This window comes from Eriocheir sinensis, chromosome 37 (genome assembly GCF_024679095.1).
Source record: "Eriocheir sinensis breed Jianghai 21 chromosome 37, ASM2467909v1, whole genome shotgun sequence".
NCBI lineage: Eukaryota > Metazoa > Arthropoda > Malacostraca > Decapoda > Varunidae > Eriocheir > Eriocheir sinensis.
Genome location: NC_066545.1, coordinates 4,679,846 through 4,692,354, shown reverse-complemented (window position 1 = coordinate 4,692,354; position 12,509 = coordinate 4,679,846). Strand labels below are relative to the sequence as shown.

General features: G+C 40.5%; 1 protein-coding gene across 4 annotated transcripts in view; it reads left to right on the top strand.

Moving 5' to 3' along the window:
• LOC127008104 (zinc finger FYVE domain-containing protein 9-like) overlaps window positions 1–12,142 on the top strand; it is a 42,506-nt gene extending 30,364 nt beyond the window's left edge. For all 4 annotated transcript variants that reach the window (XM_050879697.1, XM_050879696.1, XM_050879695.1 and 1 more), the window contains 6 exons: window positions 5,146–5,296; window positions 5,483–5,580; window positions 6,788–6,933; window positions 7,585–7,705; window positions 8,451–8,603; window positions 9,103–12,142. In XM_050879697.1, coding sequence (XP_050735654.1) covers window positions 5,146–5,296; window positions 5,483–5,580; window positions 6,788–6,933; window positions 7,585–7,705; window positions 8,451–8,603; window positions 9,103–9,258 — 825 coding nt within the window. In that variant the 3' untranslated portion in view covers window positions 9,259–12,142. The remainder of the gene's footprint in view (window positions 1–5,145; window positions 5,297–5,482; window positions 5,581–6,787; window positions 6,934–7,584; window positions 7,706–8,450; window positions 8,604–9,102) is intronic.
• Window positions 12,143–12,509: the final 367 nt, after the last annotated feature.

Sequence of the window (12,509 nt, the reverse complement as noted above, 5' to 3'; positions counted from 1 at the left end):
CCCGGGCGCCCGGTGTTGTATGCAAAAACTTTGGGGTATGAAATTATCTTCAGTGAAGAGATTTCATACTTTGATCATCAACATTGAAATACTAGGCTATTTTTTTATGTTAGACTCAAAAATCAATATATCCAAGAGAAAAATCATTTACCTTTGCCCAAAAAATTATTATTCACTACCTCTAATTTGATATTCCATATTCATTTGTGACTATGCCATGGTATTGAAGGCACCCGGTGTTGTGTTATTTGGTGTCCCATCGTCAAAAGCTGGCACTTTTGTTTACAAACACTGGTCTCTCGTGAACTACGCATGTTCAGACCAGTAAGCGTAGCCCTGTACAGTCTCACAAAGCTTTTTAACACATTAAGAGTAGTTGCTGGAAGGCTGAATCAGACATACAGCACCACCATCCTCGCTGTTTCTAGAATGACACTCTGTACATATAAATACAACTCGTACAGAGTGTCGTTCTAGAAACAGCGGGGATGGTGGTAGTGGTACTGTATGTCTGATTCAGCCTTCCAGCAACTCTTAATTACAGTTAAAAAGCTTTGTGAGTGTACAGTTCTACGCTTGCTGGTCTGAGTATGCGCAGTTCACGAGAGACCAGTGTTTGTAAACAAAAGCATTGACGGTGGGGACGCCAAATAACACAACACCGCTTCAGGCTTTTCTAGTATTACCGTGGAGCACATCTTGACCCACTCTCCCTTCGCTGAAATCTCCATCCTAGGAAATTTCAATGTTCACCACCAGCTTTGGCTTTCATCCTCTTTCACTGACCAGCCTGGTGAACAAGCCTACAACTTTGCTATCCTCAATGACCTAGAGCAGTTGGTCCAGCACCCTACACGTATTCCCGACCGTCTTGGAGACCGGCCCAACATTCTAGACCTCTTCCTTACCTCAAACCCTTCTGCTTATTCTGTCAAACTGTTCTCTCCGTTGGGCTCCTCCGATCACAATCTTATTTCTGCATCCTGTCCTATCGCTCCTGTACACCCTCTGGACCCACCGAAGAGGCGATGCTTCTGGCATTTTGCTTCAGCTCGGTGGGACGACCTGAGGATGTACTTTTCCGATTTCCCGTGGAATGATTATTGCTTCCAGGATAGAGACCCCTCTGTGTGTGCTCAGCGCATCACAGAGGTGATTGTCTCTGGAATGGAGGCATACATTCCTCGTTCTTTCTTTTCTCCTCACGCTAAAAAGCCTTGGTTTAATCACGCTTGTTCTCGTGCTGTCAATGATAGAGAGGTAGCTCACAAAAGGTACCAGAGCCTTCAAACTAATGCTAATTATGAACTTTACATTTCTGCCCAAAATCGTGCCAAATCTATTCTCCGACTAACCAAAAATTCTTTCATTAATAGAAAATGCCAAAACCTTGCTTTCTCTAACTCTTCCTGTGACTTCTGGCATCTAGCCAAAAACATCTCCAACTTCACTTCTTCATCTTTCCCTCCACTCTTCAGTCCTGACGGCAACACTGCCGTCTCATCTATCTCTAAGGCTGAACTCTTCTCTCAAACTTTTTCTAAAAACTCCACTCTGGACGATTCTGGGCATATTCCTCCTACTCATCCCCCCTCTGACTCCTTTATGCCTGTTATAAAGATTCTTCAAAATGATGTTTTCTATGCCCTCTCTGGCCTCAATCCTCAGAAGGCTTATGGACCTGATGGAGTGCCTCCTATTGTCCTTAAAAACTGTGCCTCCGTGCTGTCACCCTGCCTGGTCAAACTCTTTCACCTCTGCCTGTCAACATCTACCTTTCCTTCTTGCTAGAAGTATGCCTTCATACAGCCTGTGCCTAAGAAGGGTGACCGCTCCAATCCCTCAAACTACCGTCCTATAGCTTTACTTTCTTGTCTATCTAAAGCTTTTGAATCAATCCTTAACCGGAAGATTCAGAAGCACCTTTCCACTTCTGACCTTCTATCTGATCGCCAGTATGGGTTCCATGAGGCGTTCTACTGGTGATCTCCTAGCCTTCTTAACTGACTCTTGGTCATCCTCTCTTAGCCGTTTCGGTGAAACTTTTGCTATTGCGCTGGACATATCAAAAGCTTTTGATAGGGTCTGGCACAAATCTTTGCTTTCCAAACTACCCTCCTACGGTTTCTATCCTTCTCTCTGTACCTTTATCTCCAGTTTCCTTTCTGACCGTTCTATTTCTGCCGTGGTAGACGGTCACTGTTCTTCCCTTAAATCTATTAACAGTGGTGTCCCACAGGGTTCTGTCCTATCTCCCACTCTTTTTCTGTTGTTCATTGATGATCTTCTTTCCAAAACGAACTGTCCTTTCCATTCCTACGCCGATGATTCCACTCTGCATTACTCAACTTCTTTTAATAGAAGACCCACCCTACAGGAACTTAACAACTCAAGGCTGGAGGCTGCAGAACGCTTAGCCTCAGACCTTACTATTATTTCCGATTGGGGCAAGAAGAACCTGGTGTCCTTCAATGCCTCAAAAACACAGTTTCTCCACCCATCCACTCGACACAATCTTCCAAACAACTATCCCCTATTCTTTGACAACACCCAGCTATCACCTTCCTCAACGCTAAACATCCTCGGTCTATCCTTAACTCTAAATCTCAACTGGAAACTTCATATCTCATCTCTTACTAAATCAGCTTCCTCGAGGCTGGGCGTTCTGTACTGTCTCCGCCAGTTCTTCTCCCCTGCACAGTTGCTGTCCATATACAGGGGCCTTGTCCGCCCTCGTATGGAGTATGCATCTCATGTGTGGGGGGGCTCCACTCACACAGCTCTTCTGGACAGAGTGGAACCTAAGGCTCTTCGTCTCATCAGCTCTCCTCCTCATACTGATAGTCTTCTACCTCTTAAATTTCGCCGCAATGTTGCCTCTCTTTCTATCTTCTATCGATATTTCCACGCTGACTGCTCTTCTGAACTTGCTAACTGCATGCCTCCCCCCCTCCCGCGGCCCCGCTGCACTCGACTTTCTACTCATGCTCATCCCTATACTGTCCAAACCCCTTATGCAAGAGTTAACCAGCATCTTCACTCTTTCATCCCTCACACTGGTAAACTCTGGAACAATCTTCCTTCATCTGTATTTCCTCCTGCTTACGACTTGAACTCTTTCAAGAGGAGGGTATCAGGACATCTCTCCTCCCGTATTTGATCTTGCTTTTGGCCACCTCTTTTGTTTCTTTTTTAGGAGCAGCGAGTAGCAGGCTTTTTTTTTATTATTGTTTTCTTTTTTTGTGTGCCCTTGAGCTGCCTCCTTTGTTGTAAAAAAAAAAAAAATATGTACGTGTCAACGTGTGGTTCTCAGGTTTTGTAAGTTTTCTAAAATACAGATAATGAAAATTTGAACGCATCTATGTTTTTAATTTGAAATATCAATATAGTATCGTTTTTGCATATCGGATTTATCGCTTGCTAGTATCGGAATTATGGAATAATATCGGGTATCGGTTATTGCTTATATTTGTGTATCCAGTTAATGAATATCGGTTATCACCGATAAGGTTTTCCATTATCAGTTATCGGTTACCGGGAATAAGGTTTTATGTTATCGTGCCCAGCTATGGGCTTCGCCCCAGGGCTTAGCAGCCACAGTTTCCCTATTCTCGAGGCACCAGAACTACGTTCGACAACCAACATGAAGCCAACCCGATGTATCATCAGAGATGGAAGGTGAACGGGTGTCAGTCACGTCCAGGAGGGCATACAAGCTGCCAAGGGTTGACCCTGACAGCCTCCATATAGCCTGTGTCCCCACCCGAGGGGTGGTGACGAATAAAAAAATAAAAAAATGGAACAGGAAGCTTGTATACCAAGTCATCGCTCGTAAACCAAGACATTTTTTGTGGGATTTTATTGCTCGTAAACCAAAACACTCATAAACTAAGGCACTCGTAAACTGAGGTTTGACTTTATATTTTGTGTACAGATGCATTGCTCATTTCTGGTATTCACTATAGTATTAATGATTTTAAAAGTCATCTTTTCTATTCAAATCTTTACTTAGAAGTAAATCCATTAACCCTCTCAAGCACAATGACGCATTTTGCATCATCAAGGGTAAAAGGTCCTGGTATTCACTATAGTATTAATGATTTTAAAAGTCATCTTTTCTACTCAAATCTTTACTTAGAAGTAAATCCATTAACCCTCTCAAGCACAATGACGCATTTTGCATCATCAAGGGTAAAAGGTCCTGGTGCATAAAAGTTTTAAAAATTGATTAAAAATTAAGTTTTCGATGAAAGTGCGACAGATTTGGAGCGTCATATGTTGGGATAAGTTTCTTAATAGTAATGTATGGCAACCTTTCTAAGGAGCGTAGATGAGGAGCGTGGAGCAATTTTTAATTGTTAGCCTACTCTGTCGGGAGAGGAAAAAAATATATAGTTTTCTTGGTGTACCTCCGGAACTAAAAGGCATATGAGGATTTTAAGGATACCATAAGAATCCTCACTAAATTCCACTTCGAAACATATATTCGGCTAAAAAAGTTGGTCCACAAAATTTTCAGCTAGCGAGTGGGGAAGAGTTGGTACTTAGAATTTATTGTCTGCAATACTCTATACGGAGACTTGAAATGAGTTTCTATTGTTTATATATATATATTTTCCTCTATTTTTATTTGCGCATGTTCTAGTACAAGTCTTTATGAAGCCATTGATACCAAATTTATTGGGGTACGATATATCTGTGAGGGTAAAATACGTCCAGGAATGTAGGGTATCGCGGCGGGAAAAAAAGGGCCGGTCGGGCCTGAGAAATGCATGGTGAGTGGAAGAGAAATTTATTGGAAACTTACGGTACACGAGAGAGTTAAAGAATCAATATTTTATGCCCTAAATCCTTATAGTATTTATAATGGTCAGAGATTTGTTGTTTCCCCCATTTTTTTATTATCATTATCAAATTATATCATCTCCAGTATCTCATTTCTCACATAAGGAAAACATTGTGTGTGTGATGGTAAACACACCTTATAAGACACAGCATAACAGATATCACAGGAAGAAAGATCACTGTAAAGAAGGCAAAACTGTTCGCACTCATAAATAACTGACATAGTGATTTTCATTATATATGAAACTCTTTAAATCAGGAAACAGTAAGCAGTAGGTCTGACATTTTGAATGTTGACAGGTAACCAAGGCCCTGAGCAACAGCAACGACCACGTGCTGGCCCTGGGCGCCAACTTCAGCCCCCAGGCTGATTCCCACCTGGTCACCATAGAGAATGATGATGGCCACTACTCCACCCAAGCCATCAACATACACAGTCGGCCACGCAGAGGTGAGACACACCAATCTGACCACCATGTGCTTATGCATATACACCAACTCAACAAATGACAGACTTTTATTTATATATTATATATGTTTAATGCAGTTTACTTTGTGAACTTCTCTGATGTCATAGCACAGCTGTTATGCTCCTAGCCTGTGCTTTCCCCTGATCCTGTTCCTTCTCTTCATGCAGTGACCGGGGCAAGCTTCATTGTTTTTAATGGGGCTCTGAAAACCACCTCGGGGCTGTCAGCCAAGTCCTCCATCGTAGAAGACGGCCTCATGGTGCAGGTGTGTGTGGGCGTGAATGTATATGTATGCTTGAGGAAGAGGATGTAGGCATGGGTGTATTTATTGTTTTGCTTGTCAATTTCCCCTCATTGGCATCTGCAACTCATTTTTCAACACTATATACAATAGACACTATAAACTGCTATAAACACATATACTATATGCAAAAGCACACAGCTCCGGTAGCTCAGTCGGCTAGAGCTCCATGCTGCAAGGCTTCACGGCCAAACAGGCGGTGGTTCGAGCCCTGCTCAGGCCGGATTCTTTCCGTTGACTCGGAGTGGTTACTGTCCCCCCTTGAGCAAGGGGGATGGGTGTGTGGTGTGTGAGGTCCTGACAGTACCCAGAGATCAAAGATAATGAGCATGTACTTGCTCGTGTTGGGAGGGTACCTGCTGGCGAGAGCGAGTCCAACCTGTGATCAGGCCGTGGTGAATAACACACTAGCTGGCAGTTGAGAGTCTAGCACATGATCAGACTGTGGTGAATGACACACACACACACATTAAAAGTTCAAGAAGAGAGAGATCTGGGAGTGACAATACAAGATAATCAACAGTCTGAGAGTCATGTAAATAGGATATTCAGAGATACGTATAGAATGGTAAGAAATATGGGAATAGCATTCCACTACATGGATAAAGATATGATGAAAAAGATGATTACCACTATGATTAGACCAAGGTTGGAATATACAGAAACTGCGTGGTCTCCCCATAAGAAGAAACACGTGCAAAACTAGAAAGTATACAAAGGATGGCAACGAAGATGGTTCCAGAACTGGAGGGATTGTCAAATGAAGAAAGGTTAAAGGAAATGGACCTGCCAACATTGGAACAAAGAAGAGAAAGGGGAGACCTAATACTAATTTACAAATTGTGGAGTAAAATGGAAGAAGTAGATAATGAGGAGTTGCTACTAAGAGAAGTAAGAAACACCAGCAACACATGAGGACAGTAAAAAAATTGAGAAAAGGAAGATGCTTGAAAGACATAAAAAATATAGCTTCCTGCAAAGAAACATAGAGGTTTGGAGTAGACTAAGTGAGGAAGTAGTATCGGCGAAGAGTGTGCACAACTTTAAGGAAAAACTACACAAGTACAGATATGGAGATGGGACCACACGAGTGTTAGCCCAGGCCCTGTAAAATTACAACTAGGTAAATACACACACACACACAAACTAATTTTCAATGCTATGCCCACAGATTCCTGCAGACATGATGGCCAAGCTTCGGGAGGCTCTGCAGAACATGCGAGACTTTGACATCCCCTGTGGCCCCACTTCAGCCCCACAACCAGATGAAATGGTGGTGATACGATGGACCAACGATGACAAAAACTTCAATGTGGGGTGAGTCAGGCTGTAGGGTGTGTAGGGAGAGGTGTAAAGTTCTCAAGAGGTGAGTGTGCAAATGGGAGAGGGAGGAAAATTAATATGAAGAAACTCACAGCTCTCCTGTGATGCTTGTCTCCAGTTCACTGCATATTTATTTGATTGCATTCATTTTCTTTTTCTTTTCTACTTTCTGAGTTAACTGCTACACCACACTGCAAACTGGAGGCTTTTTTTTAATTATTATTATTATTATTATTATTATTATTATTTCTTAGGTTTTGTCTCAGACAGCACTGGGGAGGTAAGTTAGAATAGCAGCTTAACCCGTTCCTGGTCAACCACGTCATGTGACGTTTTCTTATGTTTACTCCTTCAGGTTGCTGATTATGGACTCCACCAGAACCACTTGATCTTTGAAACTAAAGTGAATGAATATTGATAAAATTCATAAAGTGGGAGTGGCTTATTTTTACTAGTCAGATATGGAATAGAATTGTTTGGGTTGTATGCTCTGCTCTGACAATTTTAAAATTCTTTAATAAATAAGCAGATATTTTGTATGTTGTCAGTATACTAAGTGGTTCACTAACCCTGGATTTGGGATATGGTGGGCATCAGGATGTTGCTTGGTCACCACTTTAAGCACTTGTTACGTGGTTGTTGCAGCATCAAGAGTCCAGTGGATGAGAAGCAAATGGACGGCATTCCATCAGTGAAGATCCACTCGGGCACAGACTACATCAGCAACTCTCACCTCATACGCTGGACTGAGGTGTTCATTTTACAGGTAAGGGAGGAAGAGAGTGAGTTTTTACTTTATTTTTTCCCCCACATAGAGACTTGGGTTGAATATGCTGCTGTAGAAACCATTGTACAAGTGTTGTGCAATATTCCACTGCAACAATGAATTTATTTTTTAGGGAGGGTTTTAGAGCTTACAAGTCAGATGCCCAAGCAATATTGTATCACTCTTACTTTGTAGAATTTCAATCATATAAAAAATGAAAACTGCTTTGAGAGTAAGAAAGAATACAGGTACTGGTTGACATTTAGGTGTGACTGAAGTGGTGTGGGTGGTTTCAGAGAAAAGTGTAGGCTATTCTGAAGGCCTACATATTTTGTTAAAATACAGTAAAGGAAGCAACTCCCGGGGCAACAAAAAGAAAGTGTAGAAAGAAGCCCGCAATATGATATATAAAACTTAAAGAAAAGCATAATGGTAAGACTTTAGATGCCTATGAATTTTTATTGTAGGTATTGGTGTAGTGGTTTTGAGTGTTTGAAATAAAGCTCCTCTAAGATTTGTTTTGTTAAGCCACACATTACTACAAAATTCATGTGGGATCAGGTTTAGTTAAATGGTGAATTATGGGGAACTTGACTCTGCTGAGAAAGTCATAGTGTGATGAGATACAGATGCCAGGATGGCAGATATGTGTATGGAAGATTTGATTGCCACAATAGGAAGCAGTCCATCACATTTTCACTTAAACATACTGCCCCACTTTTCTCATTACTGTTTTGTGTCCCAGGGTGAGACCAACAACACTGCCGACATCAATCTGAGTCGTCTATCTGAGCTTCTGGCACGGTCATTTTGCGTGGCTCTCACCCCACACCTGTCCGAGCTGTACACCACTGGTCACACCCATCTGGGCCTGCGCACCACCCTGCACCAGGACAATGTGAGTCAGGCTGCACATTCCGGCCGCATCCAGTATTGAAATGTGGTTTTGTGTGGTTTCATTGTCTTAAAATTTGTGTTGTTTCTAGTCTTTTGCACACTTTTTGTTTATTTATTGGCATTTGTAAAAAGTAAGAAAATGCAACTGCAAAGTTTGTAGCTATTCAAGCATTGACACAACAGTTCCTGCATCCCAAAGACTGCAAGTCTGCTTGAACATAGTCTCTGTACTGTTCTCCTTCACGTTATGAACTCACTTTGTCTCAGTCTCAGCTTTATTTTAGGTAAGAAAGCTAAGTAGCAATTCAAGCTGTTTGCCTCCTATTCCTGCTCCATCTCATCATAAAAATTTGAGTGCACCATAGCTAATGATTTTTTTTTTTATTTATTTTTTTTTTTTTTTACCAATTAAAAAAAATTGGGGAGGGGGGCATCTTTTAGTTTTGAGAACTATTGTAAGCATACAGTGTGATAGAGAGTAATGAGGGTGGTGTCCTCAGGTGGGGTACGAGGCAGGAAGTGGTGGAGCAAGGCTTGCACCCGCGTGCATGAATGATCTGGACAACGAGTTGGTGCCCGTGATCCACCGTGCAGCTGCCAGCATCACCCAACAGCCCATCATCCTGGAGCTGGTTTTCCACATCATGGAGCAGTGAGGAGCAGCACTGGTGTCCAGGAGGTGGGACCATGAGGTGTGCCTGCCTGACAGCACCGCTGGTTGGTCGACTCATGATCTGTTATCAGTAACACTTGGACCCTCATAGTCTTAAGATACCTCTTTATTGTAATAATGGTCTCTCCTTCACCACAACTTACAAAAATTGTAGATTTGAATTTAGTACTTTTGATAATTTATGCCTGTTCGAGTTTATCTTACGAACTTGGGAAGTAAGGCATATTCTTTTCAAACAAAATATGTAGTACAACTCAAGAGTTATGATACAAATATCACAGTATGAAGTGTTAATTGTTGATTATCTGATTATTTCCACCTTGTCCTGAAAAGAATCAACCAAAAATAACAATTTTCCCCTTGCTACATGATTCTACGTATTTCAGTATTTTGCCGTTAATCATTGGCGACTATGAATGCCATTTTTATTACCTGCACCAGTAAATCTTGTGTTCCTGCATGGACCTACCTGGTGCTGAACTATGCCATGCAACAAGTGCAAGGGTACATGGTGGCTCTTGAGCTGAAGGTCTCTATTTGCTCCAATTTTCGTCTGTTATTGAGTTGTGAGGGAAGGAAGGGAGGGGGGATGGGGGGGGAGAAGGGGAAAGTACTATGTAGGCCTAAGGCACCCTGTAGTCAGTACTCTAAGACTTTGAGGGAACTTTGGAAAGTCATGTAAATCTTCAAGCCTTAAAAAGAGCTAATATGTAAGGACTGAGGCCAGGACTGAATGCCTGATAGAGTATTTTCATCTTATAGGCTGGTCGCCTGGCCTCTGTGAGGGTGTTGTAGTCTTTGGTTGTAAGGGGGGAGGGCAGGATGGGTGGTGGGAAATATGATTCCTGAATAAAAATCTAATTCTTTAATGTTACATATGTTACATACTAATAATGACCATATTCATTGTAAATATATTTTTTTCTTTGAGAAATTATGTGTGCATACTTAAGTTAAAAGGGAGATTATCAGAATGCATTTGAAGGTGAAAATAATGGCATCAAGGTGATTTTTTTTTTCATAAGCTTCACCCGTTAGGAAGCTTCAATAGGTGAAGCTATATTATCATTTCAATACCAGATAAAACTTTTAAAGAAAATACACATTACAGGGTTTTAAAGCTGTCACTTTCTATGGTGTTTTATCAAGCTTAAAGTTACCCCACCATATTTTTGCTTAATTTTAAGCACCACAAAGCCTGTCTTGGATCAAAAGTATTCTAGATTAGATTTAATCAGTACCTTTTTATCAGTCTGGAAAAAAATCAGATACTCTTCTTTCTTTAGGATGGCAGTATAGTCAACATGCTTCAAGGCCTTTTAGTTGCCATTTCAGCCAGATCAACCTGTTACTCAGCACCATTCAAGAGTTGGTGTTCTGTATATAACAGTTTTTTGGTCTGGATTTGCTAACATTATGATTCACCAAAACAAATTCTCAAAAACATCTTGGCTGTGATTCATTGAAACTTGCTTTTTGTTTACTGAATATTTCTCTAAGATTATTAGTAGGGATCACAGGCTCAGGCTATCATCATACCTTGTCTACAGCAAGAGTGAGTGAATGAGTGAGAGGTACAGTAGTGTGTTAGAATAGATAAAAATATAGTTACTTGTACTACAAGTATGATTCTTTAATTTAAATCTCCTTGGTTATACATAAACCCATGCTCAGCGAACACTTACTATTGTTATATCCTTGGAAACTATCTTTGGTACCCAGTGTTTAATGATTTCCCGTCCCCTGCCAGCCACACTCCCTGCCGGGTCTAGGGCTCTGGGCAGCAGTTCCTTGGTTGTATGTTAAGTTACCTCTGCCGATCAAGTATACCGGTTGTTGTACAATTATTCTCAACTCGAACATCTTTTAGTAGTTTGTCATTGGTTCTAAAGAATATATTTATGTAAGTAACTTTAAAAGAGAAATTTAATGTGTGTGTGTTTGTAAATGGATTTGGGTGAAATATTTTTTTAGTATAAACAAACTAATTACTTTTCTTGAGAGTGATTATGAGGTAAAAAGTCATTATCTAAAAGCACTGGAAAACTTGCTAATTAGTGTATAAATAAGTGTTTACAAATCATCTAATCCATTATTCTAATTTCTTGTAGATATCATATACATAGATTTGTGATTATAAAAAAAAAATATGTATGCTGTACATGGTGTACAGCTGTGTGTTTGTGTGTACTGGGAAGGGAGAGTAAAACACAACAGGAAATACATTGATCCACAAATAAAATAATGGAAGGAAACATTTGTCTCTGCTACTGTTATGATATCTATTAAACATATTTACTTATATTTCAGTGTTCCTGGCACCAAGGTTACGTCAGAGGAAGGAAGAGTTGCTTATTTGACAAAATAGGGCATGTTCAGAAAGTTGATGGCTTTGTGAAATCACCTGCAGTGCATCCATTAATTGGGCAATAGATGTGGTAGAAGAGTTACAGATTACCTAACACCCCTTTGACCCAGGAGCAAACACAAGTGAACGGCCAAGATTGGGTGAAGGGCAGGTGCATAGGCGATAATTAGTAAAGAAGCACCATACCTGCTTATCTCACGACGATATATAAGAAAGCTAGGGTTGCACCGATTAATCGGTAAGTAATCGGTAATCGGCCTAATCGGCCACTTTGCCGATTAATCGGTAATCGGTCTTTTGACCGATTAATCGGGGCCGATTATTATTTTTTCTCTCTTTTATAGTACAGTGTACATAACACAATACTAATAATGTTAATGTAAGGATGGTGATGTTACCAAAACTCTAATACCTTTCCACAGCATTTATTTCCAACGTCCCTATGCAAATGTATATTATGTAATTCAAATTGATATATAAAATTATGATATGAACTGAAGCACTGGTATTTGCTTCAACTTTGAAACTAGAAAAAAAAATCAACATATTACTTTATATTACAACCAAGAAATATTATATGCCTATTTCAACTTGCTTAGTACAGTAACTGAGTAATGTCCTTCACCAAGCCTGCCGTGCATATGGAAGTAAGTTATTGTAATATATCATGAAAAGTATGGAACTAGACAAGTGATTTTACTCAGCACTTGACGTTAAACACTCTTAAATTGTAATGTAAAAACATTAATTGGGTAACATCCTTCACCATGCCTGCCGTGCATAAGACAGTAAATTAGTAGAAAACTTGAGAGATTGATAAACTTTCTGTACACTACCATTTCTAGTAGCATCTAGGATCACCACAA